The sequence below is a fragment of the Chrysemys picta genome, chromosome 22, assembly GCF_011386835.1.
Source record: "Chrysemys picta bellii isolate R12L10 chromosome 22, ASM1138683v2, whole genome shotgun sequence".
NCBI classification, from domain to species: Eukaryota; Metazoa; Chordata; order Testudines; family Emydidae; genus Chrysemys; species Chrysemys picta.
Genome location: NC_088812.1, coordinates 52,528 through 80,520, shown reverse-complemented (window position 1 = coordinate 80,520; position 27,993 = coordinate 52,528). Strand labels below are relative to the sequence as shown.

At 44.7% G+C, this 27,993-nt stretch overlaps 2 protein-coding genes across 10 annotated transcripts; both read left to right on the top strand.

Moving 5' to 3' along the window:
• The first annotated feature begins 217 nt into the window (after positions 1 to 217).
• On the top strand, positions 218 to 21,720 carry SLC27A1 (solute carrier family 27 member 1). Of its 8 annotated transcripts, XR_010594467.1 has the most exons (14): positions 274 to 435; positions 2,842 to 3,009; positions 6,848 to 7,242; positions 8,718 to 8,879; positions 10,771 to 10,840; positions 11,699 to 11,790; positions 11,958 to 12,067; positions 13,979 to 14,188; positions 14,559 to 14,685; positions 14,952 to 15,089; positions 15,377 to 15,435; positions 15,564 to 15,728; positions 17,176 to 17,322; positions 19,558 to 21,720. XR_010594467.1 is itself a non-coding variant. In XM_008175576.4 (13 exons), the coding sequence occupies exons 1-13, from the start codon at positions 395 to 397 to the stop codon at positions 19,713 to 19,715; spliced, it is 1,950 nt and encodes a 649-aa protein (XP_008173798.1). In that variant the 5' UTR covers positions 218 to 394; the 3' UTR covers positions 19,716 to 21,720. The 8 variants fall into 8 exon arrangements, 7 of the variants coding, with proteins under 7 accessions (XP_008173798.1, XP_042699630.1, XP_065432297.1 ...); XM_008175576.4 differs by lacking the exon at positions 15,377 to 15,435 and having other exon boundaries at positions 218 to 402; XM_024112042.3 differs by lacking the exon at positions 15,377 to 15,435 and having other exon boundaries at positions 281 to 435.
• Positions 21,721 to 22,462: 742 nt separating this feature from the next.
• PGLS (6-phosphogluconolactonase) lies at positions 22,463 to 26,078 on the top strand. Of its 2 annotated transcripts, XM_005311376.5 has the most exons (5): positions 22,468 to 22,880; positions 23,350 to 23,457; positions 24,557 to 24,658; positions 25,222 to 25,362; positions 25,597 to 26,078. In XM_005311376.5, the coding sequence occupies exons 1-5, from the start codon at positions 22,605 to 22,607 to the stop codon at positions 25,732 to 25,734; spliced, it is 765 nt and encodes a 254-aa protein (XP_005311433.1). In that variant the 5' UTR covers positions 22,468 to 22,604; the 3' UTR covers positions 25,735 to 26,078. The 2 variants fall into 2 exon arrangements, with proteins under 2 accessions (XP_065432299.1, XP_005311433.1); XM_065576227.1 differs by lacking the exon at positions 24,557 to 24,658 and having other exon boundaries at positions 22,463 to 22,880.
• Positions 26,079 to 27,993: the final 1,915 nt, after the last annotated feature.

Sequence of the window (27,993 nt, the reverse complement as noted above, 5' to 3'; positions counted from 1 at the left end):
TATGCTCCTCCCTCCAGCCCCTCTATCCCCACCCACCTCTCTATGCTCCTCCCTCCAGCCCCTCTATCCCCACCCGCCTCTCTATGCTCCTCCCTCCAGCCCCTCTATCTCCCCCAGCTCTCTATGCTCCTCCCTCCAGCCCCTCTATCTCCCCCAGCTCTCTATGCTCCTCCTTCCAGCCGCTCTATACCCCCCACTCTCTGTTTTCCCCTCTATCCCCCTCCCCGGCTCTTTGCGCTCCTCCTTCTCTCCGGTCCCTGTGCTCGCTGCTTCTTCCTCTCTATGATCTGCTCGTCTAGAGCCTGTGCGCCCCTCGGGCCCGGCCCTGGCGAGCGGACTGGGGCCGTTTCCGGGGCGGGGCCCAGGCTGGCGCGGGGGTAGAAGCCGCTGGAGCATGACAAGGTACCGGGGCGGGGGAGTCGGAGCTCGGGAAAGGTTCGGTTGAGCGCGGTGTCCCCCGGGTCGGGGGCAGCGGGTTGATGTCAGGGCGGGGAGCAGGGACAGGGCTGGGGATAGAGGTTGTAGGGCTAACCGGGGGGCAGCGGGTAGATGTTGGGGGGCTGGCACAGGGCTGGGGATAGAGGTTGTAGGGCTGACCGGGGGGCAGCGGGTAGATGTTGGGGGGCTGGCACAGGGCTGGGGATAGAGGTTGTAGGGCTGACCGGGGGGCAGCGGGTAGATGTTGGGGGGGCTGGCACAGGGCTGGGGATAGAGGTTGTAGGGCTGACCGGTGGGCAGCGGGTAGATGTTGGGGGGCTGGCACAGGGCTGGGGATAGAGGTTGTAGGGCTGACCTGGGGGCAGCGGGTTGATGTCAGGGCGGGGAGCAGGCACAGGGCTGGGGATAGAGGTTGTAGGGCTGACCGGGGGGCAGCGGGTAGATGTTGGGGGGCAGGCACAGGGCTGGGGATAGAGGTTGTAGGGCTTACTGGGGGGCAGCGGGTAGATGTCGGGGGGCTGGCACAGGGCTGGGGATAGAGGTTGTAGGGCTGACCCCAGGGGCAGCGGGTAGATGTCGGGTGGCTGGCACCTGCTCGAGGTAGAGGTTGTAGGGCTGATGCAGGGCAGCAGGTACAGGTCTGGGGGTAGAGGTTGTAGGGCTGACCTAGGGACAGTGGGTAAATGTCGGGGGGCTGGTGACTGTAGTTGATACAGTACTGGGGGTAGAGGTCAGGCAGTAGGGGCAGTTCCTGTAGGACTGGCCCTGTCGGGCTGGACATGGTGCCCCTGGGTGGGCTCTGTGGGTCTGGAGGGGTTTGGCATGGTCCCTAGGGAATAGAGTATGGGGGTAGGTTCAGTAATCCAACTGTCATGATCCTAGGGAGGGGAGGTATGGGAGGGTCCTGACATAGTGGGGGGGTGCATGGATGGGGTTTGAGATTGTGAAGCAGTAGGGCTGGCATGGTGTCTAGAGGTGTGTGAGGTCTGAGGGGTGCTGACATGCTCCCTGGGGAGGTGGGGTATAACCTGAAGGCTCTGACAGTGGTGAAGGTGTGGAGGGTTGGGAGGTATAGTTTCTGGATGTGAAGTCTGAGAGATCCCACGTGGTGTCTAGGGGAGGGTGGTAAGATGTCTGAATGGTCTAGGGCAGTGACTGAGGTACCTGTGAGGAGAGGACCATACTAGGGATTAACCCAGTACCCATGATGGGCAAGAAGCATCCTGGAATGGTGTAAGCAGCCATGTGATGTCCGGATGATATTTCCCATTGGCACTGGAAAGGATTTTTCTCACATGTCCCTCTTACTCTGCCTCATGTAGATGCTGGAAACTTCCCCTTACTCCCTCCCCCCCCCCATGGTGGAACTAATGCACCTCCCTGCTCCTCATCTGCACTGGGGGATGGGATGGGATGGGTGCTACAATGGGATTTTTTTTTTCCTATTCATGATATTACAAAAGTTCCTAGTGTTTTTTCACTATAAGGAGGACACTTGCAAATCTGACACTGCTTTCTGTCCAATAGATAGATCACTTGATGATTGCCAGTTCTGTTCATCCACTCTGAAGCTCCTGGCACTGGCCACTGTCAGAAGACAGGATACTGGGCTAGACGGACCTTTGGTCTGACCCAGTCTGGCCATTCTTACGTAAACCCTTGCCATCAATATATAGTGGAAATTCATAAAATCTAAAAAAACACACAAAAAATTCTACCACAAGCAGAGTTTTTACCTTGAGAAGGGAGAAGTGCGAGAGATTCCATGAAGTCTAATAGGGATTTTGCTGTTGCTATTGACTTCACATGAAAGGTGCTGTTACTGTGGTAGTGGGTGGCAATATAAAACTCTAAGATAGACATGTTTCTGAGACTCCTTCATCACAAGATGATAGGAACACCAATCCCATCTCAAATTCATTGACTAATAGTCATACACTTTTACCAAATTTTAGACACATAGCAAATGTTGTGTTTGGTGGATTATTTTTTTGTCTTTTGGTAATTGAAATAAATATAATTAAATCCAGATTCTGTATCAAAATGCCCTCGTTTAGTTTGGAAAACTGCTATTTCAAAGCTGTTCTGGGTTGTAATAATTTTGGCCTGTGGCTAAATGTCAGTTGGGTTTTGGCATGTCAGCCATCCAGAAAGAACTTGTGAATCTAAACACTTGCATAATCCAGAAAATTGTGAGAAATAATGGAAGACTCATGTTCCCAGTTATCTTGCCACTTTCACTGTCAGTCACTAAACTCATTTATGAATGAGAGTCCCATGAACAATGTGATGTCTCTGTGCATCTAGTTTCTAGGATGTATCCCTGGACTTTTGTTTGTGATCAGTTAGGGGGTCTGGGTAGAGTCTGGCAGTGATCATAGTTAAATTTTTCTCTCTTTCTAGAATGCACATGATTGGGGTTTGCACTGCTTCCCTGGGCTCACTTGGGCTTATGCGGTTTTTTGGTGTGCCCTGGTCATGGAGTCTGGCAGCCACACTGGGCGTTTACATTGGCAGTGGAGGATGGAGGTTTCTCCGTATCATCTTTAAGACAGCTCTGAGGGATCTCTTGTAAGTGTTGCTTTGCGGGCCTTCATCTTATTCTGTAATGTGTTGGTTTTGTGTTTCCATAAAATAACCTTTCACTACTAGCAATACATTTGTATCTATTTCAGCTCTAACAACTTGCATTAGCAGCATAGCAGGGGAATTATGACCTAGAGTGTTGGAAATATGCCCACGAAGACTATAATGTTTCTGGACCCTAGCTGAAACCTTTCCACCTTCTAATTCCTGAAATGTTTGGAAAGGTGCTTAGAGTAAGAACTTATAATAAATTGGTTTTGTGTCATTAAGCTTGACCGCTTCAAGGTTTCATTTGCAGTTAGAGTTTTTTCTGTTTGTCTGCTCTTTATGTGAGGGGAAGTGAATTGTGGCTTGAAAGGCTTAGTTTATCTAGGAACACCGATAAGTTGAATGGCTCAGAATGAGGACTTGCCTTAAGGAAATGTTCTGATTGTGAAATGTAACAAGACGTTTGTAAAACATTTGTTAAAGTGTGTGGAAAGTGTTACAGAAGCAAAGTATCTTGTTCCTGCTAAAGTTTAAGGGACAGTCAGTCAAGATTAAGTTTATAGATTTTAAAAAATAATTTGTGATTTAGACATCAGTCTCTAGTCTCTCCCCTACCTCCTGGGGCAGCCAGAGACTCTGTAATTAGTGTCTCACTTAGTTCTGTGCCTCTTGGGCTTCTGTGAGGGAACGCCTTTGTTCTAAAGGATTTAGGGCTCTTGTGATCACCAGAGACTGCCTAGCTTTACTGTGGCTGTCACTGGACTTTGAAGGACTGTTTCCTCCTGATTGCATGGCAAGTGAGGAATAATGGCAGAAAATAAATAGAGAGAATAAAGCCCCTTCAGAATGTGAAAAGGGTAGCTAACAAGTGAAAAGGCTCTTCTGTTCTGTCTCTGGCACAGCTCAGTATAGGGTCACCATGAAAGGCCAGCTCAGTCTCACAAAATGCCTGCAGCTTGTTTCTCAAACAACCCCCTCCCCCATCCTATGGCTTTGCTGACCAGGGTTCCTGCTGTTGACAGTCATGGGGATGTAAGACTTTTACGGTGCTGATAATAAATAACCTTTCAACTTTTGGGGGCTTCTTGTAAACTCCTGTTGCACAACTATTTCCTATTTGATGATAGAGAAAATACAGCCACCACCTTCCTCCCCTTTAGGAAAGTAGGGTCCAGGTGGGTATTCTCATTTGAGTGTTGATGCTATGGTAGTATGTTTTAGCATATTTAATTCTCTTTCTATTGAGAAATTACAACAAGTATGGAAATTGAGACAGACCATGAGTGTCTTCAACAGAAACAAAACAATATAAGTGTGAAGAATCCAGAGTTAGATTTTAGGAAATGAATTCCTGCCCCATAACCGATGTAATAGAAACTAGAGAAATCAGAAAAGACCACTCCTTTCCTTGTGAGACTATTTCAGGGTCTAGTAGATTTCAGTCTGTGGATTTTCAGTTACTCAGCCTAAATTTTTCATCTGTTCATTTTATCCATTAACTTCTAGTTATACTCCCTCATAAATCCTAAACAATCTCTTCCCTCACCCCCCTTAGTGTTTGCTTCCTCTAGTTATTTGTAGACTATTGTTTTATCTTCTCCCTCCCCCACAGTCTTCATTTGGCAGCATTAAGAGACCACCTCTCACCACCATTCCTGGAACAGTTTAGGGGTTTGAATGGTAAGAAGATGCATATGAAGAGTAATACACTGGAGATTTTTCTCTGACAAGAAACAACGTCCCCAATCACAATTGTATGGCTTTTCTACATGGGAAGTCTGCCTCTGTTCTGTTAAAGCTCCGATTATGAGTTAATGATACATGTCCAAGCTGTGGTTTTGTTTTTAAACTTTCTTTATGGAATTATGGAAATACTTTTGTGTGTTCCAACAGGATCTGCAAATTACTAAGCTTATAACATAATACTAGAACATTGCAAAGCATGTTCTGACAGGCAAGCGTTGTTCTAAAACAAAATGTATTTGCAATTATTTCCTTGTTGAGAAAGCAGGCTCCCCGTTTTCCAGTCCCCCTAAATGAAATCCTTAAAATAAGGATCTGTAATATAGTCTCATCCATGTCTCTTTTTAATTTGGTTAAGGTATTCAAATTAAATTTGCTGTGGATTATGTGTGTGGGGTCTGTGTGTATCTAAGTGTCTAAAGAGGCTCGCTGTGGTGCTCTCTCTCTCTCCAACATAACAGAAATATAGCCAGCAATCATTGTTCTGTGTAGGACAGCAGTGGTCCAAACTTCCAATTAGAGAACACTGCTTTAGCTGGCTCAGGCCAATAGCCTATGAGTCAGACTCCTCTGTGGAATGTGTGTTTTTCTTTCTTTATGGAAGACTGGCCTTAGGATCCGGAGGCATCTCTGAGAGAAACTTTAGAGTCCCATTATGAACTCAGACTTTGTCTACACTAGCACTTTTGTCAGCAAAACTTTTGTTGGTGAGGGGTATGAAAAAACACACCCCTGACTGACATAAGTTACGCTGACAAAAATGCTTGTGTGGACAGTGCTATGTCGGCAGGAGGCCGCTCGTTGGGGTTGGTTTAATTATACTGGCAGGAGAGCTCTCTCCTGCTGTCAAAAAGTGGCTATGTGGGAGACCTTACAGCGGCACAGCTGTAGCGGTGCAGCTGTAAGGTCTGTAGTGTAGACACAGCCTCAGTGTTTATCCTGATAAAAAAATCTCCCACTTTATTGGCATCCAGCATAACAAAGAGAAATAGACAAATCAGACCAAAGAAGTCTTGGGGCTTGAGGTCAAATAAAACTGGTGCATAAATATATACCATGTTCCCATCAGCTGTAACCAATAGAGATTTTTATTTTGTGCTGTTATGCATCCTCCTAATTTTGTAGGGATATGTCATGGCTCACTAGATTTTTGCCATCACTAGACGAGGACTGAGAGGTCAGATATAGAGTGATCGCTTTGTGAAAAGTGTTCACCTATAGATGATATGGTGTTGGTCTTTTATAATTTTTCTGTGAGTTCATTCCAGAGTGTAGTGATTGTCTCATTTCACCCACATAGTTGCTGGGGCATTTCATGCACTGACCTCTCAGTCCTCATCCTCAAAGGAAACCTGCACAACACCTACAAAAGAGGAGCCTGGGAACTTAAATTCTTTACTTTGCTAGACACCAAAAATCCTGGACTCAATAGACACACAGGATTTATGATTTATTACAACAATCTATAATCCACTAACTCCCCCACACACACTTCCCCCGACCCCTTCCTCTCTATGACTGGAAAGGTGTTAACTGGCCACTTCACCTTTAAAGGTCCCTTGAAGTGTGTTAACTCCGTATGCTAAACAAACTGTTCCACCTTGTGTTTAGCTATGACACTTGGAGTACGTTTCCCAGACCTGAGGAAGAGCCGTGTAAGCTTGTCTCTCTCACCAACAGAAGTTGGTCCAATAAAAGATATTACTTCTCCCATCTTGTCTCTCTGATTAGTCTATTCACTTTCACTTTGAAGTTGCAGGAGAAGCCTTGGGGACAGCAGAGGCCCAGAAACTGTAGGAACATGGCACTGCAGTGGTTCACATTTGTAAGTGCTGAACTATAAGGGCTAGAAAGAAACTTGCTTTATTTAACAATAAACCTTAGATTTTGCAGAAATTAATAGATTGGGGCTCCCAACTCTTCAGGGAAAGATTATTCCCCCCCCCCCCCCCCTTTCGGTGTGTGAGTGAAATTTTCAAGCCGCATACAGCAGTGTAGAAGCATGAGTCAAAATATATTGGACTGTATGTTAAACCATGTGAGGTGTGTTGTACTTTCTGCTAGAATTATGACTTTCCTCTCCTTGCTGCAGTGGCCTCTCGGTGCTGATACGAGTCAAGTATGAGTTGCGAAAGCATCAGCGAACCAAAAACACTATTCCAAAGATCTTCCACGATGTCGTCTGCAGGCACCCTGACAAAGTGGCTCTGATCTATGAGGCCAGTGATGAGAAATGGACGTTCCGGCAGCTGGATGAGTATTCCAATGCTGTAGCTAACTTCTTCTACCAGCAGGGGTTCCGTCTGGGTGATGTCATTGCCATCTTCATGGAGAGCCGTCCCGAGTTTGTGGGCCTCTGGCTTGGGATGGCAAAAGTTGGTATTGAGGCAGCTCTCATTAACTTCAATTTGCGTCTGGATTCTTTGGTTTATTGTGTGACAACCTCAGGGGCAAAGGCTGTGATCTTTGGAGGAGAGCTGGCTGCAGGTGAGACACCTGAGAGTTGGTACACATTAAGGACTAACTCCTGAAGTTCTTACTTAGTCCTGATTGAGGCAAGCTCTCACTGAAGTTAGTAGTAGTTCTGAGTAAGGACTTAGGGCATGTTTCCTAGAAAGGTTCCTTTCCTCCCTCATTTGGGTTTCACCGGGAACAGAATGGGAAAACTGAGTCACTGCTGATCAGTTACTAAAGGGGGCGAAGTCTGTAACATGATGGATAAGAGTAGTATTGTGGATAGGTGACCAGATGTCCCGTTTTTAAAGGGACAGTCCGTTTTTTTGGGACTTATATAGGCGCCTGTTATCCCCCATCCCCCGTCCCATTTTTTCACAGTTTCTATCTGGTCACCCTAATTGTGGGTAGCTCCAAATGTTACTTCTGCTCTTATGTCAGTGTCTTCCTGGTATTGAGTTGCCCAGGACTGAGTTCATTAGTTAGGTGTGGTCTCCTTGGAGCTGTAAAGAGGATTAGAAACTCTGCATGCCAGAAGTTCTGCATCTGTGCACAGAGAGAAAAGGAAGGTTATCTGTAATGTTAGGTGTATTCATTTCCTATCCTGTTGTATTTTTATAATCTCTGGTTAACTTCACATTGTGTGTCCTCTACGCCAGTGATTCTCAAGTGCAGCACCAAGGACTTCGTATGCGGCCTCCACGACTTTTGGGGGGCATGAAACTTTTTTTAAAAATACTTTGACATACTTCATAATAACTGTAACTTTTGTGGTATTAATAGTAAATACTCCTTACATCGAAAAGGTTTATTATTTTATTTACATGACACTTCCAAATAACCACATGATTAGCGTGCATCCGAAGAAGTGAGGTTTTTACTCACGAAAGCTTATGCCCAAATAAATCTGTTAGTCTTTAAGGTGCCACCAGACTCTTTGTTGTTTTTGTAGATACAGACTAACACGGCTACCCCCCTGATACTTCACATGATTAGCGTGTCACTAGTATAATTTTAACTGTCAAAAACTGCAGGCATTGTGAATTTGCAGCAAAAATTCATTTGAGAACCACTCTTCTACACAATGAGTTTAAGTATATGGACTGGACACTGTTCTTTATATTGGACATAGTGCATTATATTGCTGTTGACCTAAACTTTCTTCCACAGTTTATTAACATATCTAATTTGGGGATTCTGAATGTATCTTTGAACCACTGGCCTTGAAATCCTTCTAGACTGCTGAGCTGCAGCTCATGTGACAAAAATGGATAAAAAGATAATTTTGCCTAAATTTGCAGTAAGGTCTCATGTTGGATCTAGGATACTGAGGTCATGGTAATTTGAGCATTACTTGGATAGGTATCTCAGTAGGTCTCTGGCTTTTCTGGTCTTGGCATTGCAGATGTCTTATTAGATGCAAAGAAAGAATTAGTCAGTATTGACAATGTTGTTATTGTGGCCCAGACTGTTGTGCTTGTTATAACCGAGGTAGTTGTGTTTTGCAGCGATATCGGAAGTGAATGGGATGCTGGGCAAGAACATGGTGAAGTTCTGCTCTGGAGATTTTAACCCAGACTCTGTCCCTGTGGAGACTAAATACCTTGATCCTCTGCTGAGTACTGCATTGAAATCTCCTCCAGATCAGATTGCAGCCAAAGGTTTAGATGGTAAGTTTCTCAGTGAGCTTATTTTCCTGTGATGAATGTATAAGTGTGAGACCTGGAACTCAAGGAGTCCTTCTTTTGGGACATGGTAATGACTGAATGGGCAACTAAGCAAGCAGTGAAGGAGAGAGTAATCCTAACCCAACTTTGAACCACCATGTATAAAAGAGAAAAGTGAGGCTAAAAGTTGGCAAAAGGCAGCATCCTAACTGTAATATATTCTGGGTGAATATCTGTCACTGGAGTTCATTGGCTTCCTAAGGATATATTTTACTAACTGAGAGAAGGAGAGTGCTGTTACCCATGACCCTCAACTCCAATCACTTTCATCTGGATCTGGTACCAGTAATAGAGGAAGGACTTTCTATAACTGTGTGTGTGTCTAAAAAATCAAGAGAAACCAGATGAGTAGCCTGCTCGTATTTAGGAAAGGTGAAGAAGGGTTTTCCTATTTATAGAGATTCCCTCAATTTTCCCCTAATATGTAGGCTGTGTGATTTGGTTTCATTACTAATGACCTCACCCCTCTCTATTTTTTTTTAATTTACTTGTGGAGAAGAGGAGAAAAGAAAGAAAGGGAACTGGCTAGATAGTAGTGTTTCATGTTTAATAGAATCAGAAATAGGCTATATTACACCTGTGAGATGAGTAACACTGTTGGTGAGTGTGTTCCTCCCATTTTAGTAACTGTTACTGTAGGACAGTGGTTCCCAAACTGGGGTTCGTGAAATGTTACAGGGGGTTCTCTGGAAAAAATTCCCTAATGGCGACAGAGCTGTCCCTAGGGACCCTGGGCAGCACAGGGCCAGCAGCCTGGACTTCCAAGAGCTAAGCAGATCAAAGCAAGCAGATCTCTTGCACTGAGGAGATTTTAAACTTCAAGACTCCTTATAAGAAATTGAAAGGGAGGTGGGTATTTTTTGCTGTTTTTAAAATTAAATAGGCAGCTAGTATTGTTCTTCATAATAATTTAAAAAACAAATTTAAGCTTTGTTGTAACATGCGGTGTTTGCCTGGACTGCTCAAGGCCTGAATACTTGTGTAGGAGGAACTCTTTGAGTTGGCTTCTTAAATACCTTCCTGCTGTTTCACATCTGATACTCCTTGATGAAACATAGGAGCCTTGTCTTACTACAGGCTTATTCAAAGTGATACAAGCTACGAAAGTGAGATCTTGGAAGAGTATTGCCATTTTAATAATGTAATAAAAATACTGTAATGATTAATAAGTGATAGTGTATAATAAGCATGTCATAAAAACAAATTTTATATTTCCAAGATCACTGCTTTTATAATTTATACTCAGGTAAAGGAGAAAATTCCTGGAAATATTAATTTTTAGGAGGGGTTTGTGAGACTTGACATTTTAGTCAAAGGAGTTCACAGGTTGGGTTAGGTTTAGGGTTCCACTGTATGCATCCGTTGAAGTGGGTTTTAGCCCACAAAAGCTTATGCTCAGATAAATGTGTTAGTCTCTAAGGTGCCACAAGTACTCCTGTTCTTTTTGACTAACATGGCGGCTACTCTGAAATCTCCCCAGTAGCATCTGATTCAGGCAGTTGGCCTAATGCCAAGGCAATTTGGAGAAGAAAAGTGCATGCCCTTAGGGCCCTGCATTCTTGATTCAAAGATTAGAATTGAGGCTGTCTTTCACCCTCTGTTTTTATGGGTGAAGTTTACTGGCATCAAGGGTTCTCTCTGCTAGGGCTGTAATGTGGCTTCTGTGCCAACAATATCAGTTTACCCTCTCCTGTGCCAGCACTAGATCAAAGCAGTCACTCGTGATCAGCAGATCACTGATAGGAGCAAAGCTAAAACCTAGCCTGCACAGAAAAAGGGATTAAACAGCTGAAGAGAATCTGTCATATGCCTGGCTCGTGTTTCTGTTCTCCAGATCGGCTCTTCTATATCTACACATCTGGCACGACAGGAATGCCAAAGGCTGCCATTGTGGTGCACAGCAGGTGAGGAGCTGAAGAGAAGCTGCTCTTCATTCAGTGATACTCAGGCTATGGCTACACTTGCAGATGTAGAGCACTGGGAGTTAAACCAGCCCTAGGAGACGACAGCAGGGAAAGCGCTGCCGTGCGTTCACACTGTCAGCTGCAAGCGCAGTGGCGTGGCCACATTAGCAGCTCTTGCAATGCCACAGAGAGCAGTGCATTGTGGTAGCTATCCCAGTGTGCAAGTGGCTGCAGCGTGCTTTTCAAATGGGGGAGTGGGGTGGAGTGTTTATGTGGGAGAGAGTGTGTTTTGGGGGGCAGAGAGTGTGTCAGCATGCTGTCTTGTAAGTTCAAACAGTGGCGGGGGAAGGGGTAAACCCCGACATCAGCTGCCATCGTCTGTCTGTCTCTCTTTCTCACGCGCGTGCACACACACCTGCCTCTGCAGCAGGAGCATTCCACAGTAATGGTTTGCTTTGTGTCTCAGAGCAGATAAGAGTGCTGTCAGAAACAGAGCTTTGAAAGGGGATATATGCATGCCTGCAGCCGAGTTCAAAACCATGATCAGAGTGGCCACTTGACTTCAAGGGATTATGGGACGTTTCTGGAGGCCAATCACAGTGCAGTAATGCAACATGTTGTCCACACTGACACCCTGGCGTTTCAGCCGGGGTGCAGCAAGCTCTATGCCTCTCGTGGAGGTGCATTACCGGGTGTGTTCCAGCCACGGAGTCCAGGTGCTCTACATGCCTTGCCAGCATGGACACTTCAGGCGTTAGGGCGCCCAAGGCTGATTTAATGTGCTCTAACTTGCAAGTGTAGCCAAGCCCTCAGTGCTGTGTTCATTTCCATTCCTTAACGTCCCTTGTGTTCTTGCAGGTACTACCGCATAGCTGCCTTTGGGTACTATGCCTACAGAATGCGCCCTGAGGATATCCTCTACAACTGCCTGCCACTCTATCATTCCGCAGGTATGCTTCCTCCTCAGGAAGCAAAGGTTCACAGTATTGCTGCCTATCCCAGTGCCCAGGTTGCTTCTGGTGCTGTTGAGGACCTTCAAGTATTGTTGTAAATGAATTTATCCAAAGTGATTGAAGCCAGAGCCAGCACTGATATCCTGCCCTGCTTTGGCTTCCAGGTAACATCATGGGAGTCGGACAGTGTCTAATCCATGGCCTCACTGTGGTGATCAGGAAGAAGTTCTCAGCCAGTCGCTTTTGGGATGATTGTACAAAATACAAATGCACAGTAAGCAGTGTCTTGAATTCTGCCATGTTTCTGCAGCCTGGAGTATATGGGAGCAAACTAATTTGGGCAGTGGGATTATTTCTAGCTTCAGCAGGGAATCTCCAGGTATCAGCTCTGACTTTTCCCTGCCATCCACCTCAAGCATTCAACTGCAAGCCCTTTTACTTCTCCAGCTAGCATCACACCTCAGCTCCACCACCACTCCTGAGACTTTAGCCTGTAAGCCCTTCATTGCCAAATCTGTGATGCTTCCAGGTCCTGATGACTACAGGAGACAAAGACAAGAAGTGGAATCTGGGTTTCCCACCTGACGATATAGAGCATGCTTACTAACCCGCTGGACTAACATCAATCAGTCTAACATCTTTAGCCAGTCCATTCCTAAATGAGCAAAAGAGGAATATCCGGAAATATGGTGCATAGAGATAAAGTGGTAAATTCTGCCCCGAACTTCACAATTCCAATGAGCTTAACTTGCCACTGGAGTTTTATCTATAGTCCTGTTAAAATACAATATAGAAAAATGAATTATAAGATTCATAACCTCCATATAGATATAAAATATGAGCACACCAGTAGTCCCTTCCCAGCCCTAACACCTCTGACTTTTGCAATAATGCAATTAATAATACACACGTGTAGTAACTTCAAACATTCTTTGGAGCTAGACAGTCAGAGAATGGGTTGCTGGCATATGAAGAGGAGTCATCTGGAATCTCTCAGCTCTTGGAGAGTTTCTTACTTGACAGCCTGTTCCAGATGTCTATTTTGAGTTCTGTGTGGAAGCTTAAGAGAGAATCTAAATCCTGGCTTTAAACACGACTATCTCTCTTCTAATAGCAGGCAGATCTACTACAGGAGGATCTTCTGCTTGATACGTAGCGTGACAGGCACAATACGGGGAGGACTGGACTGATCACAAGTCTTCTTTCTCCTCCCCCATTGGCATTGCTGTTATGTATCTCAGAGGCTGGTATTGAAAGTTCTATGTTTATTGCCCATGGCTCCAGATGCTTGTTCTGAACCACTTTTAACTGCATTCTGACCCAAAAAAGCAGCATTCCCATGAGCCCCTGCTCTTAAAAGGACCTTCTGATTAGGAGCAGCCCATTTTTGGACAGGCATGAGCTTCGCTGGAGTTCAGGATAACAACTGTAGGGGAGGAGCACAGCAGGTTCCTCCAGGGGTGAGGAGAGAGGGGCTTATCTGAGATCCTCTGATGCAAACTATGGTTAGAGGAAGCAGAACAGGACTTTCTGGGATGAGGCCAGCCAAGACTGCTCAGCAGCAGCTGCAAGAAGGGGAGGTACGTGCAGGGTCTTTGGACACCAGTATTGTTAGCACACTGTACTTTATTTGAACTCTGGGTATTATTTCCCCTCTGCTGATTGGTTGTTGGTCCAACCTCCATTCCCCACCCTTCTTGGCAGTCCCTCTACTGCCAGCCTTGCCACTTCCCCACCCTCTGTGCTCTTCTCCATCCTTCCCGCCCTACCACACATTATCCCCCTTCCTTCCATTTCTGTATGGCCTTAGTCATATTAACTCCTTTCCTTGCTCCACACCATGACCCATAATAAATATTCAGGAAATAGCACTAGCACTGTGCTCCCATCACCCTAGTCACTTTGCTTGCATGCAGTACCCCTCTCCTCACTCCTTGTCGTCATCTTCTGTCTGTTTAGAGTGTAAGCACTTTGGGGCACAGACTGTTATTTTATATTTGTGCAGTACCCAGCAGAAGGATACCCAATTGTAATTAAGGCTTCTGGACATTACCACAATAATGGAGGTGCTGAGATAGCGGCATTATTTATGGGATTACCTTTCTATATCCATATGTTTCAGCTGTTCCCAGGGCATCATAAAGGTCTCGTGGAGACTGATTTATATTTGTGTTTGCTTCCTCAGATTATTCAATATATTGGGGAGATCTGCAGGTATCTTCTGAACCAGCCAGTACGGGAGGCAGAAGCACAACATCACGTGCGACTTGCAGTGGGAAATGGATTGAGACCCACAATATGGGAAGACTTTACAAGGCGCTTCAGAATTAAACAGATTGGGGAGTTCTATGGAGCCACAGAGTGTAATTGCAGCATTGCTAACTTGGATGGAAAGGTGTGCAGTGGGTGGCTACAGTGCAAGGGGAGAAATGTATAGTAAGAGGGATACAGTACAGAGGGAGATGTACTTTCTGCCTGTTTTCTTGGCTGCTTTGCATAGTGTCTTTTGGGACCCTATCACTGGGCTGCAGGGAGCAAAATCTGTGATTGTTTTTGTCTGCGCCGCTTTTACAGGACAAATTCTCATCTTGGTGGTGGTGGGGGATGATTTCCTTTTTTAATAGGGAATGATTAGAAAATTCCCACCCACACCTTTTTTAGGAGAAGGTAGACAGCCAGATATAACAAGGAACAGGCAACTCAGAGGCTAAATGATTAATTTTAGCCCTTCACTTCCTCATGTGTCTTGGGCCATCTCTTGAAAGGTTGGAGCCTGTGGTTTCAACAGCCGGATTTTGCCCAATGTTTATCCCATTCGCTTGGTGAAGGTAAATGAAGACACCATGGAGCTGATCCGCGACTCTAGTGGGCTCTGCATCCCCTGCTGCCCAGGTAAATGTTACTGTGTACACCAAGTTCTCAAAGCTTTAACTGTTCTACAAGAATACCAGATGGGCATTAGCTGGTTCAAGGAACGAGTAATGGGATATGAAGCCTTTCACTTCCAGGTCTCTGCTTCAAAAATAGCCCAACTCAACAAAATATATCATACAGCAATATAGTAATTTGCATTAAGTCTATGTTGCAAAAACTGCCAGCACAATGGCCAAACTTGTTAGCAGTTGTGATCTCATGGGGTCTTCTCCTGTTTTTTCTAGGGGAGCCAGGCCTTCTTGTGGGTAGAATAAACCAGCAGGACCCCTTGCGCAGGTTTGATGGCTATGTCAATGAGAGTGCCACCAATAAGAAGATAGCATGCAATGTGTTCCAAAAAGGGGACCGGGCATACCTTTCAGGTACTGTCAGAACAAGTGCTGGCTTCATCAGTGTTAGACACAGATATGTTTCAGTCACTGGACAGGGGACATGGCTCTTAGAGCTCCCAGGGTTTAATCAGCTCTTTGTAGAGGCTGACAAGAAATCTTACCTTAGGGTTTTGTTCTGCTGCCATCTGCGTAGTATTCTAGATTCAGTATAGAATGTATGAACTAGAAACAGAAAACCCATAGAGATGGATTCTCTCTACCCCACCCCTTATTGCTTTAGCTTTTCTCTCTTGTTTCTTTCCCTCATCCTGTTCCAGCGGCAGATCCTGTAGGCACTGGGGAAATGGCCACTGATTTAGCTCCACACCCTTGGGAGGTAGGTAGGAATAGTCTTTTCTTTAACTGCATGTGCTGGACCTAGATGGCATATTCAAGGGCTGAAAGGCAGGGCCTAGTGTTGCTTAATCAAGTCCTGAGATTGATTGTGGCTTCTCTTCCCCACAGGAGACGTGTTAGTGATGGATGAACTTGGTTACATGTACTTCAAAGACCGTAGCGGGGACACATTTCGGTGGCGAGGGGAAAATGTCTCCACCACAGAAGTAGAGGGAATCCTGAGTCACATCCTCAGTCAAACGGATGTTGCCGTGTATGGAGTGGAGGTACCAGGTAACTAGAGACCTAGAACTCCCACGATTCAGGGGGGAGGCAAGTCAGGCAGATATACAAATTTTGTATCTTATTCCCCAGGACAATTTGAAATTGACCATCTCTGCTGGAGTAGGGTGCCCCAAAATGGGGGAAGGTAGGGAGGGCAACAGAGGGGTCTGATTTGGCCAGCACTCATCATGAGCAGTGAAATGAAGGCCCCAGGGATAATTCACTAATCAGTACTTGTAACTTATGCTGCTGTTGGTGAGATCAGTACACATGGGGGAAAGGTGTGATCGTTAGTGGTTGAATCCAACTAAGAAGCAATCTGTCTGGGTGCCCAGAGAGCTCTGATCTCCAGATAATTCAGCTCAGTGTTGGAGTGTTTAGTGCATGCTTTCCACCTTGGTTTATAATTACTTATTCTTAAAAAGAGAGGGCTTGTTTAAGGATGAGAAATAGGAAGGAGGAGACTCGTGTGTTTGATGTCTCAGCCTGTATATAGATTGTGCTCAGCAGAAATTCTTGGTGAAAGTAATCTTCAGGATTCCATGGAGACTCCTGTTTGATTCCATACAGAAACATGCATCTTGGTATAATCCCCAGGGGAGTGGGGATGGGGTTGGAGGGATGCTTGTCACTGGGCTCACTTTGGGAGTTGCCACTCCAATGCTGAGAGACTTGTCTGCTGTATCTCCCAATAGCTGTCAGTCATGTTACCTGGGTCCCTGGTGTGAGGAACTGATACAGAACAAAATGAGCCTTTATGAAACATAAATAAATGGCTCTTAAATTCTCTGGGCACAAATAAAGGGTCTGGAGAAAGTTACACTAAGCAAGAGGAAAAGTCCCTTTATGAAAAGGTTTCAGAGTAGCAGCCGTGTTAGTCTGTATCCGCAAAAAGAACAGGAGGACTTGTGGCACCTTAGAGACTAACAAATTTATTAGAGCATAAGCTTTCGTGGACTACAGCATCCGAAGAAGTGGGCTGTAGTCCACGAAAGCTTATGCTCTAATAAATTTGTTAGTCTCTAAGGTGCCACAAGTACTCCTGTTCTTCTTTTTATGAAAAGGGAAACTGTTTCAAGCAAGTGTCTGGTTGGAAAGTTCCCATTAAAAGGCTGTTCAGTCTCCTTGGTTTTATTGCAAACTGAGTTTGGGTGGAGGAGGAAGCTTAACAAGATGGAGTTGGATTAGCTTTCTGAGATAAGGACATTGTGACCTTACCTTTGACTGAGGAGGGCTGGAAGTGGTTTCCTTCCAAGTCCATCAGAATTGCAAGGAGTTCCCTACCACAATGGTTAAAGCATGGTACCTCTTTCATGCTGCCCTCACTTGCAACTGAGGGAGAAAAGGGTAAGGTTCAGGTGGGTATCTGTATTTACACCTGTACCCAGTGTCTAAAGTCCAATCCAGCACCATTCTCTCTGTCCTGTACACTCTGAGTTCTGCTGTTTTATTTCAGGGGTTGAAGGGAAAGCTGGAATGGCAGCAATAGCAGATCCAAAAGCGAAACTGAGTCCTAATGCTTTGTATCAGGAGCTACAGAAGGTACTGCCTCCCTATGCACGGCCCATCTTTCTTCGTCTCCTGCCTCAAGTTGACACCACAGGTACTGATGGGTCACTTGCAAGTTCTTTTCTTGTTAGCAATGCATGTGTCAATAACCTTCAGACCCCAGAGCTCAGCTCAAACTTGGAAAGTGTCAAAGTTGCCACTTGCTTAATTGTACTGTGTAGCAATAAGAAACCTGCACTTAGTCAGATGGTTTTATTTGGAGTTAATTGGCAGCTGCCATGGGTCGGTCTGTCTGTATTTCTTTCATGGATTACTTGTGATTCTGCTGGATTTTGCACATGAGTGAAATAATGTCTGTACATTAAAACACAGTGTGATTTTAATTATTAGCCAGTCAGGATGCTTTTACTATGTTATTATCAACTTATTTTCTGAGAGAATAACATACACACACATACATACCCAGGGTTGCCAAACTTACTGACACTGAGCCACATGCGATAATCTTCAGAAATTCGAGAGCTGGGCTTCAGCCCCATAGGGCGCACCTGCCAAGGCTCGGGGCTTCAGCCCTGCGCCTGCTGAAACCCCAAGTCCTGGCAGGCGCCTCCTGTGGGGAAGAAGCTCTGAGACTACCCTCCCCGCAGGGCAGAAGCCCCCAGATTCCTCCCAACCTAGTCTGGTAAGTGGAGAATGGAGTGAGGGTGTGGGGAGCTCTGAGCCGCACTTTAACTGTAAAAGAATTGCATGAGGCTCCCAAGCCACGGTTTGGCCACCCCGCTATATACACTAAATATTGCCACTGTTATACTGTTTAAATATGACCAGTACTATAGTAAATGAAACAATGAATTCACACGACTGTGTCTCTTTTGGGTAATATTGATCGCTGATTTGGCTCCTGAACCACTGAAGTCTGAGTATAATTGCCCTAGCCACTCCATCTTGCACAGAATATTTAATACCCGATCATTTGCCCTCATTCATGCTGGAGGTTTTGCAAACATTCATGCTTTCTCATACGGTGACTAACTGCCTGGTCAGCTGATTAAACAGCTTTAGAGGTGGCTGTTGTCTCTTTTCCAGGAGGATTCTTTTTTAGTCTTCTGAAGAAGTGGAAGCAAGAAATTACATAGCTCACACATAGTAAATATCAACCAACTCTAGATGGCAGAAATGACAGACCAGTATGACACAAGATCTATAATTGAGATTTTGAAATAGTTACAAACCTGAATAAAAGCCTTTATTAATTATTAGACAGAAGCTACATGAACTTTCAAAAAGAAAATTATATGGCAGAAATTTCACCACTGTGCAGCAACTACCAGCCCCATCAAAAGGCTGATCTTCCTGGTGCATCTCAGCCTTATTCTAAGGGATGTGCTGTCAGTCTTTGCAGCCAGGAAGATGTTGTTTAGATTTTCAACATGACAGCTAAAGACTGACCTTGTAATTAAAGCATCAGGGTTCCCACCTCCACTCTTTCCACATACCATAATCTCTAAAGCAGCAAATAGGTTTAACTGAGCCACTGAACTCCTCAAAACATTGCCAGTTGGATTCAGTGCTATAGACAGCACTTACAGGAATCCAAATTTTACATTTTTACAGCACCTGCAATATATTGCATGTTGCATCATGAGGTTCTTTTTACAAACATGAACAATGCCTCACAATGTCCCTGTAATGAAGGTTTGGGCTATAGCAGTGGTCCCCAAACTTTTTTGTCTGCGTGCCCCTCCCCTTACCTAGTCTCTGTCTCCTCCTCTCTCTCCCCCCCCCCTCGCCCCCCGTTGGGAGCTAGGCCTCGGCCAGGAGCAGGGCCAGTGCTGCAGCTGGGGGTGGGGCCAGAGTGGAGCTGGGGGCAGGGCGGAGCTGGGTGGCACTCCCCACCCACTGTGGGGGCTGGCCCAGGCTCCACCATGCCACCCCCCTGAACATTCCGCCATGTCCCCCTCAGGGGTGCATGCCCCACAGTTTGGTGACCACTGGCTTAGGTCAAGAACACAGTACAGGATCTGTGCAATTTCAATTGTGCGTTGTCAGAGGTTGAAGAAACAATACCTATGGTGTTTGTAGCACATATACCACGAATGGATTGTGATTTGTCTTTTGTACTGATCCCAAGGGATCTAGGGCCTGATTCACCCCATCTCATACCAGCCAGTAGAGTTACTTCTGATGTATGGTGGTGAGAAGTACCTGGCTTCTAGGTTTAACACCAATAACAAGTAGTGTGTTGGTCACATTTATCTTCCTAACTCTGTTTCCATGGGTTTCCAGCTCTGAAAATTTTCACTTTAGTGTTTTTTTTCTCTTTTCCAAGGCACATTCAAAATCCAGAAAACCCGTTTACAAAGAGAAGGATTTGACCCTCATCAAACATCAGACCGGTTATATTTTCTCGATCTAAAGTTGGGAAAATATGTTCCATTGGATGAATGCCTCTTTGAGAGGATCCGTGCCAGAAAGGTCGCTCTGTGATCTGGTCTGGGATGTGTGTCTTGCAGGAAACGCTGCTGACTAGTTTAAGAAGGGACCCTGCCTGTGAAAGTGAGGGATTCCTGCTAGATAAATAGTGCAAGGTCCTCGTGCAATGCATCGGCAACCATGACAAATTCATTGGGGTTTAGGATGTTGTCCTCACATGTCTTAAGCACATTAATTTGTGACGTATTCCTATCCTGGGCATAGACGTGCTATTTCTCTACTGTTCTGTATCTAGAGATATTTTTTTCTCTTTGTAACCACTACAAACTGAGGAACTCTGTGCAACATGGGAAGTGTTTATGGTCTGAATTATTTATTGTAACATCCTGAGGATGTAACTGAACAGAAATGCTATGCCCTGAGCAGGTTTCCTTCTGCTTTCTCTCTCAACTTTATGTTGCTATCTATAGACCTTTAGTTAGTAGCATGTTTGCTTCAGGTAGAGACTTTGATTGTCCCACCTTGCATTTCTTTTTCTTAACTACACATCTAAGATTTGCTGTAGTGGGAAGTCTTGCTCTGAAGAGTCTATCATTCATTTGCCTAAGGTATTCTGTTTGTACAATGGGGCCTAGCACAATGGAGTCCTGGTCCATGACTGGGGCTCTAAGCATTACGATAATAAATAATAATAGGATTGGGAATTAATCAGATTGTTGACCACTGGAGTGCAGTCTCTCTGAATCTTCACAAACTGTGGTCTGCAGAATAAACAGGTTGTTAATTCACTGAAGAAAGTTGATTGGGTGTAAATGGCTAAAAAGCATAATTACGGGCACAGGGTCACTGCCTAGGGACATTGTTCGCTGGCATAATGTATTTAAACTTGTTACTGGACTAGGCGACAATGAGGTAAATGGCTGGTCTTGACAGAGGAGTCGCATGGTAATGTTACACCTTTTAATGCTAATGTGAGGTCTTAGGAAATGTTAATTTTAATGCTGCTGTATTTTCTTTAATTTTATTTTTATATCTACTGGTAGTTTTATCTTTAAATTGTGCTGCCATCTGCTGGAAATGAGTGGCAATTGTTGAACACCAATGAAGGCCACATGACCAGACAAATCGGAACGTAATAATTTTAATGTCTGCTCCAATCTCCATTAGAATTTTATCTTCTGTTTTAATGTGGGCAAGTCCATTAACAGACACTTCCAGATGTACTTGTTTTCCTGGTGCTTTTGCCACAATTAGAACTAAATGTAACTCTTAAAATTGGAGAATTAAAGGGATTGACCTTCACAGGTGTGTGTGTGTGTGTGTGTCTGCTGTGCTTCCACCTGTCCTAACAATGGATTATTTTCTCATTTTAATTGTGTAGTCCTGAGCAGCTGGTCATTCCCTTGTTTTGGAGGCATTTGAATTTACCATATCAGATAATGGCAGCTACTGCTGGTGTATCCAGCCATGTGATGCCTTAAGGAACTTTCAGTGGACTAGTACTTTTTATGCAATTTATACTGGAAGGACCATATTCTGTTGCACCCTGTGCAATTCCAATTACAGTACTTCGATGACACTACATGGAGCATAAGAAAAAATTTCATTCTGCCCTTTCTCTGGTGGAGTTAATGCTTCATCTAAAATATTTTTATAAAGTTTTGCGGATGCTTTTGAAACACATTGTTTTAATGTTTAATGGACCAGTATCAATGGTTTAAATACTGATTTTTATTTTTATTTTATTTTTTTTAATCTGGAATGTGCCTTTTATCAGGACAGACATTAAAGAAAGTCATTCATGGTAAGAATGAACCTAGTTAACTGGAACTATAATATGCTCAAAAACAAAATGAGGGAGTCTGCAGTTTGGGAACTGAGCTCACCAGCCACAGGCTATCACTTTAAATATACTAAAGTTTCTTGTAGTTTAAAGGATGTCATGTATTGACTAATTAAACTTTGAAAAACAATTTTGTTTTAAAACTGATCACTATATTGTCTAACTATTATTTGTTTTTACCAAACTCAGAAATAAAAATAAACACATTAAAACAAACTTAGAATAAGTGTAACTTTCATTCATTTCTATTTGGTGTGATGGGCTGTTCTGTACCAGAAAATCCAATCCATGAAATTAACTACTTTATTACTGTTTATAACGGAGGAGGGAAGAGTGGAGGTGAGAGGGGTTCAAAGTGATAGCCCTGAAAGATGATTTTGGATAGATTGAGGGGGATGAGAAGAGAGGGTGAGAGCAGGTGCACGTGGGGCAGGGGACTTGATATGTCTGGATGGGGGAGGTGCAGTCCTTCTTGAGGAACTATTCACTGCCTCAGAGGGACCCTGTGGGTGGCACTGGCCCTTTCTGGGGACCAAGCAACACCTTAGACTCATAGAATATCAGGGTTGGGAGGGACCTCAGGAGGTATCTAGTCCAACCCCCTGCTCAAAGCAGGGCCAATCCCCAACCTTGGGACAGGGAGTCTGGCGATATTTGGTGTTTTAGGTAAAGCCCCAGCTCCTGGCAGCCTGAGACGACACGAGAGCTTTGCCTGTGTGAGGGCAGAGAAAAGCGTGCAAGCTGAGCGCTCAGGGACTCCCCCGATTGCTTGGAACACCTAGGGCTGCCGGGCACGCTGCCCCCGGGCCCTGGAGACTCGCACGGGGTAGGGCCCTGTTCCCATCTGGGGCGCCCCGCTCCTAAGGCCGGGGTTGCCAAGCAACTTAGCCGCGTTTTTAGACATCACTTCCGGTGTTGTGCGCGCTCTAACGACTCCGCTTCCGGATGTGTCCCGTGGATGTTCGTCCCTCTCCGCACTGTGCTCCTGATTCCTTTCCGCCAGCTTCCGGCTGTCTCTCGGTAACTGCCCAAACTTCCGCTCCGCCCAGCACCCTCCGGACCGGCTGTTGCCTCGCCCCGTCCCCTGCTCCGGCCCCGCCATGCCTGGCTTCGTACCCCGCCACATCTCGGTGTTCCCCTCCCCGCAAGAGCTGGGCTCCTCCCTGGCGCAGCTGGTGGCCCAGCGGGCGGCCGAGTCCGGCGGCCGCTTCTCGCTGGGGCTGTCGGGCGGGAGCCTGGTGCGGATCCTGTCCCAGGAGCTGCCCGCGGCCGCCGCCCTCTCCGGCCCTGCTGCCCCCGCCCGCTGGGTCCTGGCCTTCTGCGACGAGCGGCTGGTGCCCGTGGAGGACCCGGAGAGCACGTACGGCGCCTACAAGGTAAGGGGCCTGCGGGGACCCGCCCCGCCCGGGGGGGAGGATGAGGGGACCCGCCCCGCACGCGGGGGAACCTCCTGGGGGGCTATCGGGGCAGGAATGTAGAGAAGACGTTTGTTGCAACAATTCTAGATTTTCCTTCTAAGACCAAGGTAACACATTTTTCCATGGACAAAGCTGTGTCTACACTGGGTTTTATGTCCGCATAGCTATAGTGCTCAGGTGTGTGCTTTTTTTTCACACCTTGAGCAACCTGGCTATGTCAGCCTAACTTTTAAGTATATATGAGGCCTTAGGATCTCTGGTTCCTGTTGACATTCCCATTCATCAGCAGATGCTGTTATCTCCAAAAGTTATGAAAGTAAATGTACTCTGATTTTGTTAATTGGTAGTAGGGAAAAATCCTATTATGTAAAACAATATAGCACAACTTCTTGGTTAGAATTTTGAGGGTCTTAATTATTTCTTTCAGACTCACCTCCTCTCCAAGATCTCCATCCCAGAAAATCAAGTGGTTATCATTAACCCCTCACTACCTGTAGAAGAGGCTGCTTCAGATTATGCTGAAAAGTTAAAAGAGGTACAGTGGAAAGTTTTTGTTTTGTATATCATACTTCTTCAAGTAAGAGTGAAAGTCATTAATTTACTAATTAGGTTCCACTGGCTGTGTTACCAACAGCTCTTGCTGGTATTCAAACAGAGAATTTTAAACACTTAATTTACTTTTTACTGCTAATATTACTTGCTTTCTTACTGCACTTCAGTTAGCTAGGGGAATTAATTCAGACTAGTTTTCATGTATTAACATGAATTTTTTGTTTCTGAATTGACAGTGCTGTAGGGGAATGTTAATGTTCCACAAACACCCGGGAATATGCTACTTAAAATGCAAAAAAGTCATTAAAATGTTTGTTAATCATAGATTCTGTAAAACCTTTATTTTTTGCAAGTACAAAAACTAAATTCAGTCCTCTTGTCCTAAATTATTTCTCTGTAATAATCCTTGTGCTCCAAAATGATGGACTGCTAATAATCTTCCCAAAAGATCCCACATAGTGCTTTTGGAGCCAACTAATTTAACAAGACCACTCTTGAGTTGACCAAGACATTGAATTCCCCAAATAAACTGGGGAGGCCATCTTGGGAACACAGGAATTGGTGTCCACTTGCATAGACTGGAATGCTGATAAGATTAAAGAAATTTAAGTTCATTTTCATGTCCTATATGATTTTTTTTTTTTTTTTTAATATCGCTGTGGATGAGATGTGTTTACTGTGGTGTATATGTGGTGCTCGTACTCAGGGAGGGAACTCTAGCTGGTGAAGATGGTGTGTGTTAGTGGGGAGGCTTTCTAGTGGAATGTGTATGCTGTTTTTAAACTAATGATGTATAATGTGTTTGAGTGGTTGCTAAACCAAAGGTGTACAGCCTACTGCTGAGCTTCTGCCATTGTAACCCAGCTGCATTCTGTGACAGTGTGTTCAATTGTGAGATGCCAGAAAGCTGTATATGTGAACAGAAATTCATTGCAGTGTGTGAGCGTCCTGTGTTCAGCAGTTATATAGCCTTATTCCTGATGTGATTTATACTTTTGCAGTGATATCTCCTTTTTCTGTTCAATGTGCTCATTTGTGCTTTCCTCTCTCTAATCTCTCTGGGTTTTTGATCCTTCTTGCAGGCCTTTCAAGGTGAGAACATGCCTGTCTTTGATCTGCTGATTTTGGGAATAGGGCCAGATGGTCACACCTGCTCCCTATTTCCAGATCATCCACTTCTGCAGGTGATTTTACAGACCCAGGGAGGGGATACTGTAAACTGGGATAAGAATGTGCATTTGTTCACTACTGTGGCAGGCCTTTTTTTCCATTCTAGTTTGTCTCTAGGTGGTAAGTTTGAGTGCATGCGTGTGTGGTTGTTTTAAGAGTTTGATGAACAGCTCTAGTTATGGCATTAGAACTTGGCAGTTGCCAGTATTTGGAATGTGATTTTTAAAAAAGGAAAGTGGGAACAAGAGGAAAAGCAGATGGAATTTGGCTCTTTCCTCTTCACTTAACCCTGATCCTGCAATCTGATTCATGTGGGTGTAACCCTGTGCCCATATGGAGCCCTGTTGACTTCAGTGGAGCTGTATATGGATGCATGAGTCTGCCTAGAAAACTTTAAAATTGATTAATGCCGACCAGGATCTGAGGCCTGATAATTATATTTGGACTCCTTTTACTGGCTGCTTAATCATAGTTAAATAGCACAAGCTTGAGTTCAGTGAGGCTGTCCTTTGCTTTGACTCCTATCTCTGCACTGTTCTGATCCATTTTCACACTTTGGCTTTGTTTTTCATGGCAGGAAAAAGAGAAGATAGTTGCCTCTATTAGTGATTCTCCAAAGCCACCACCTGAGCGGATAACTCTAACATTGCCTGTTCTGAATGCAGCACGGACTGTTGTGTTTGTTGCTACAGGGGAAAGTAAAGCTGCCATCTTAAAGGTAAGTTTTAAAAATGAAGAAAATTGATTGATGAAAACCCTAAATTTAACAAAAACCATCCATCCATCTAGTTAAAATCATTTCCCATTGAAAAAAACATTTTGATGGAAAATTTTTTGGCCAATTCTAGAGCGTTTGTTTGGCATGGTGAACACTTCCATGACTGTCTCACTGCACTATGATCCCCCTAGATTAGTGGGACTGGCAGTGCTAATGTTCTGTTTCTTTGGACAGCGTATTTTGGAAGGCGATGAGGAGAACCCCCTCCCTGCTGCTCTTGTCCAGCCTCATACTGGAAAGCTGCACTGGTTTCTGGATGAGTCTGCAGCCAAGGAGCTGACTGTTCCCTTCGAGAAGCACTCTATCTTGTAGAACCAAACACTTGGCTGGGTTTCAGGGTGGCGATTCAGGAGCACTGGCTGCAGTTCTTGCATAGCGCCAGCTCTACAACATTCCAGATTGAGGACTCTGGTTGTAGTACTTGAATGTGGCACTAAATTAACACTGTCTTTTGTTTCTCTTTTTTTAAGCAAGTGGTACTTTGTGGAGCACTGTAATAATCTGTGGTCGGGGAGGGGAGCTATAAGACTCTCAAAGCTGGTCTCTAGCTGCAAATGGAAATGTTGGAGATTGCAGAGGAGGACAGTATGATGCAGTCTGTCTTGTGAACGGTTAATGTGTAAAGTGAATGCACAATATTAAAGATGTACATTTCAGTTTTTTGACTCTTGTTTTATCTTCAGGTAGTACTTCTTGCTTAAATATCAACTAAAGGCATGATCTTTCAGCCCTTATTCTTGTGAGGAGAGGCTGCAGGAACAGCCTTGGGATTTGGGAAACCCTTGACTCTATGGTATTTATACTCCTTTAAGGGGAAGCGATGCAGGTGCCATGGTGAGGAGGTGAAGTTTGAGGTCTGCTAACAAATGTTTGCTTGGAAATGCTCCAAACAACTTTGGAGTCAGGATAACTTTTTGTTTCACTTGACAGTTTTGTGGATCCTTTTCAGGCTCTTGTTCTCTCTCCACTGTTATCCTTTCAATGTCCAATGGAACCGGTCCATCGTAGAACACGGACGTCAGTAGTACTTGCATGTTTTTGGACCCTGGTTACACTGTTTGTGAATGGACTCTCTATGGAGAGGTTCTCTCCTCAGGTTTGCCCTGGCTACTGGCCAGAGTTACCCTGTTTGATTGGTTCCATTATGTTGTGCATAAATCTGGGTGCTACGGGATTGTATACGTTGAAGATCCTCATAGGTACACTTTGGGTTAGTGAGATATGAGAGAACCGTACTTTTTAGCTTCTTGTCATCTTGCATTTCAGGCAGTCATGGCCTTATGTCCTTCTGTTCATCTGTAACTATTTCCGCTGATGTCAGCATTAAGTTCTCAGGAACATACTCCTAGGACTGCAGTCAGTCCAGGAGGAATAATAAGAGCTGATTAAATTATATTGGCCTCGAATAGTCTCCAAGTGATTTATAAAGGGGAATAGATATTATTTAGTCCTATTTTACAGTTGGAGAAACTGAGGCAATGAGGATAAGTGACTTGCCCTAGGTCCACAGCAAAACTGGCAGAACTGGTAATAGAACATAGGAGTTAAGACTTCTAAACGGTAGATCATACATAATATGTAAATATGATATATAGAAGCTGGACAGAACTTCGATGGGCATTTGTCTGCAAGCAAAGATATTGAAGCCAGTACTATGATCCAGAACATCTGCCTCTTCTCCTTCCATGGATGTTTTCCTTTCCTTTCCTCGAGGTAGATCTGAGAGAGAGAGAGACCTGCAAGGGCATTAGGATGACAAGTCTTTATACCTCCATTAATGGATCAAACCCACAGTTCGATGTCCCTTCTCATCAACCAGTACTGTATAAACATGCCACCTTCCCCCCCAAAAAAAACCTCCAGGTGTCTCCTGTATGGTTCTGCGGCTTCTCCTTGATTTGTGTTGCACACTCTTCTCTTTTAGGGCATGAATTCCAGTAGGCTGGGCAGAGTGTAGGGCTTGTTAGTGAGCTGTATGCTCTACCCTTCCCTTAGGTTGTTAGTTTACAGAGATCCAGATAGATTCTAACAATATTCACAATAAATAAAAAATATTCACATCCGAGGTTCTTACCACTCCTTGGCTCAGACTTTTCTGTCTGAAGGCAGCTGCAGTGCACACACTGAAACAGGAAACAGATTTACTAACAGTACTGTGAGGAGGAAATGCACCTGTACTTTTCTGCCTCATTTGACTGAGTGAAAGCTGGGTTGGGGAACTTGGAAGCTTTTTTGTTTTGTTTTTTCCCCCAGCCTTTAATATCAATCCTCTTGCTTTATTGCTGCTTTCATTTTTCTTCCACTTAGGGTGTAGGTTCACCTCATGCTTCCTCCTGTGCCTGGAGCAGTCCCCCTCTGTATCTACCAAATGTTATGTTCTCTTAGTCTGTGAGGTGCTGAATTCCTATTGACTTTTGTTGGACTGGAAGGCACACAGCACCTTCCAGGATTAGGCACGTAGGATAGCAGTTCTTGGGGGCAGAGGATGAGACTTGCTGTGTTTGTAAAGCCCCTGGTATCTTTATGCACCTGTGTACGTCATTTTTCAGAGTCCCTTAATACTATTTTAAA

Coding starts and splice junctions, on each gene's coding strand:
- PGLS (XM_005311376.5), top strand. CDS start 22,605: ATGCCTGGCTTCGTACCCCGCCACATCTCGGTGTTCCCCTCCCCGCAA. Junction 23,458..24,556: donor ATGCTGAAAAGTTAAAAGAG/GTACAGTGGAAA, acceptor TCCTTCTTGCAG/GCCTTTCAAGGTGAGAACAT. Junction 25,363..25,596: donor GTAAAGCTGCCATCTTAAAG/GTAAGTTTTAAA, acceptor TTCTTTGGACAG/CGTATTTTGGAAGGCGATGA.
- SLC27A1 (XM_024112042.3), top strand. CDS start 395: ATGACAAGGTACCGGGGCGGGGGAGTCGGAGCTCGGGAAAG. Junction 436..2,841: donor GGAGTCGGAGCTCGGGAAAG/GTTCGGTTGAGC, acceptor CTCTCTTTCTAG/AATGCACATGATTGGGGTTT. Junction 8,880..10,770: donor TGCAGCCAAAGGTTTAGATG/GTAAGTTTCTCA, acceptor TCTGTTCTCCAG/ATCGGCTCTTCTATATCTAC.